Here is a 2770-nt window from a genome sequence, read left to right on the forward strand (position 1 = left end):
CCCCCCCGCCCTCCAGGTTTATCTGTAAAGGGCATCAGACCCTGGTTGTATTGTGAGAAAAGGAACAGCTTTGACGCACACCCTTTCTGCTGCTCTTTCCACCCAGGAGGAAGGCCCGGCAGGCGAAGGCCCGTCGTATTGCTCCTCGTCCAGTATCTGGACCAATCCGGCCAATTGTGAGATGCCCCACCATTCGATACCACACCAAAGTCCGTGCCGGTCGGGGGTTCAGCTTAGAGGAGCTGAGAGTAAGTGGAGGGGACTGCTGTCTTGGAGGCTGAGGTGCGGGTTCTCTCGGATTGCTGGATACGTGGCATGAGGTCTTGAAGAACAAGGTGCATTTGCAGGAGAGGTTTCCGAAAGCAGCTTGGCTGGCTTATTAGATTTCTTTTTGTATTTTTGCATTTTCGTATGTGTGTGTGCGCGCGCATGCACCCATGCCTGGAAGTCATGCCAAACTCTGGCGACTCTTACGGGAGCATGGAGGATGTTTAGAGAAGTGACTTGATAGCCTGCCTCTGCCTCCCGATCCTGGTATTCTTTGGAGGTCTCCCATCCAAATACTTGCCAAAGTCAGTCCTGTTTAGCTTCCAAGATCAGGGCTTAGTAGATTTCTTGACAGACCACTGAAAGCCAGTTTGGGGGAGTGGGTAGGAGCGTGGACTCTAATCTGGGAGAACTGGGTTTGATTCCCCACTCCTTCACTTGCAGCTGCTGGTGTGACCTTGGGTTAGTCACAAGTACTTTTAGAACTGTTCATTCAAGGGCAGTTCTCTCAGAGCTCTCTCAGCCCCACTGACCTCACAGGGTGCCTGTTGTGGGGAGGGGAAGGGAAAGGAGATTGTAAACTGCTCTGAGACTCCTTCAGGTAGTGAAGGACAGGATATGAATCCAATCCTCTTCTTCTTCTTAAAGGCAAATTACTGGATGCTGTTAAGGAAATCTGGAGAGAGTTCTTGAAGACTGATAAGGCTGCACTTAATTCCTGCTTGTTTGGGTGTCAAGACTCTTTGTGCAGGCAGCAAAAAAGAAAAGCTCTCCTATGTCTGATTTCTGATTTGAGGGATAGAGGATTTAGCCTGTTCAGGTTTTTCTAGATGTTTACTAGGGAGTTCTCTCTCTGGAGGTGGAAAGTGCCTCCGAATGTCGCCTTCGCCGTTGTTTTTGGCAGCCGCCCAGTCGATGATGACACTGTCTCCGGAATCTCTGTACTGTCCGTGATGACTGTGCTTGAACCCTTTTCCACCTGATGACTGTGGCAGCCCTGCAGCTGCACCGGGGCTGTGGCTGCGCAGGTTGCTTCCCCGTGCGGCTCAGGCAAATGGTCTCTCCCCAGATGGCTGGCATTAACAAGAAGTTTGCCCGGACAATCGGTATCTCAGTGGACCCCAGGCGGCGGAACAAGTCCACGGAAGCCTTGCAGGCCAATGTGCAGCGGCTGAAGGAGTACCGCTCCAAGCTCATCCTCTTTCCCCGGAAACCTTCCGCCCCCAAGAAAGGGGACAGTTCAGTAAGTACTGGGCGGAGCGGGGCTGGGTTGTCTGCAACTCTGCTGAAACTAGCATCAGAAGCTCCCAAGAAGTCCCAGGTTTCGTTTCCAGGGACTGTGTGTACGGAGTTGATTTTCTGTTGCCTCAGAAGGTCAGACCAGAACCAGTGGGTTGAAATTAAAGGGGTTTTCGGCTAAACGTTAGGAAGAACTTCCTGACAGAGCTGTTCCCCAGTGGAACAGGCTTTCTTGGGAGGTGGTGGGCTCTCCTCCTCCTTTGGAGGTTTTCAAACAGAGGCTAGATGGCCATCTGACAGCAGCGTTGATTCTGTGAACTTAGGCAGAGCATGAGAGGGAGGGCAGGAAGGGTTGCCTCAGTGCTTGGTTCTTCTGGCCCTTTCTTACATGCCCGGGGAAATGCTGATCGCCACATTGGGGTCAGGAAGCAATTGTTCTCCAGGCCAGTTTGGCTGGAGGTCCTGGAGGGTTTTTTGGGGGGGGGGGTTGTTGTTGTTGTTTGTTTGTTTTTTTGGTCATCTGGGTGTGGAACAGGGGTCACTGGGGGTATGTGGGGGGTATTTGTGAATTTCCTGCATTGTGCAGGGGGTTGGACTAGATGACACTGGAGGCCCCTTCCAGCTCTATGAATCTAAGCTTGGCGGACCCACAAGTTTCTAAGAGGCAGAAGATTGTAATATTGTTCACATGCGGTTGCTTTCAACAAAGACTTCACAAGCTTGTTTGAGGGTGGGGGGGCAGACGCCACAGTTGCCCAGATACTTGGGCTGTAACCAACTCCATGTTCCGGATTGCTTCTGCCTATATCAGGGATAGGATCTGGACCTGTGGCGTGAAGGTGGCACTCTAGATGAGCCGGGTCTCAGGGCCCGAGTTAGAGGTTTTAGCCACCACCGACTTGCGCTTGTCTCAGATGCATCAAAGCCGGGCTTTCGTGCCAGCAAAGAGTGTGTGGAATAGTTCCTGTGGCCCTCTACCATTGTCCCTTCTCCCCTGCAGGCAGAAGAGCTCAAAATGGCCACGCAGCTCTCTGGACCGGTTATGCCAATCAAGAACGTAAGTACCGTCCACTCCGGACTTGTGTCATTTTTCCTCCTGCAATGCAGAGGAACCCCTTGTGCTTCTGGGGAAAGTAGTGAGCTTTCCATAGCGGTGTTGGCAGAATGCTCTCGTGAGACTTCTGTACCTCCTCTTCCCTGTTGCAGTTCAGTGGCTGGATGTCACTGTCCTTCTCAGGGATAAGGCGCTGCCTGGGCGGGGGGG

General features: G+C 52.5%; 1 protein-coding gene across 1 annotated transcript in view; it reads left to right on the forward strand.

Moving 5' to 3' along the window:
• Positions 1-2770, forward strand: part of RPL13 (ribosomal protein L13) — a 7775-nt gene that overhangs the window by 4292 nt on the left and 713 nt on the right. The window contains exons 3-5 of the mRNA XM_015406718.1: positions 107-248; positions 1337-1510; positions 2507-2563. Coding sequence (XP_015262204.1) covers positions 107-248; positions 1337-1510; positions 2507-2563 — 373 coding nt within the window. The remainder of the gene's footprint in view (positions 1-106; positions 249-1336; positions 1511-2506; positions 2564-2770) is intronic.

This window comes from Gekko japonicus, unplaced genomic scaffold (assembly GCF_001447785.1).
Source record: "Gekko japonicus isolate JY-2015 unplaced genomic scaffold, Gekko_japonicus_V1.1 scaffold386, whole genome shotgun sequence".
Lineage (NCBI taxonomy): Eukaryota > Metazoa > Chordata > Lepidosauria > Squamata > Gekkonidae > Gekko > Gekko japonicus.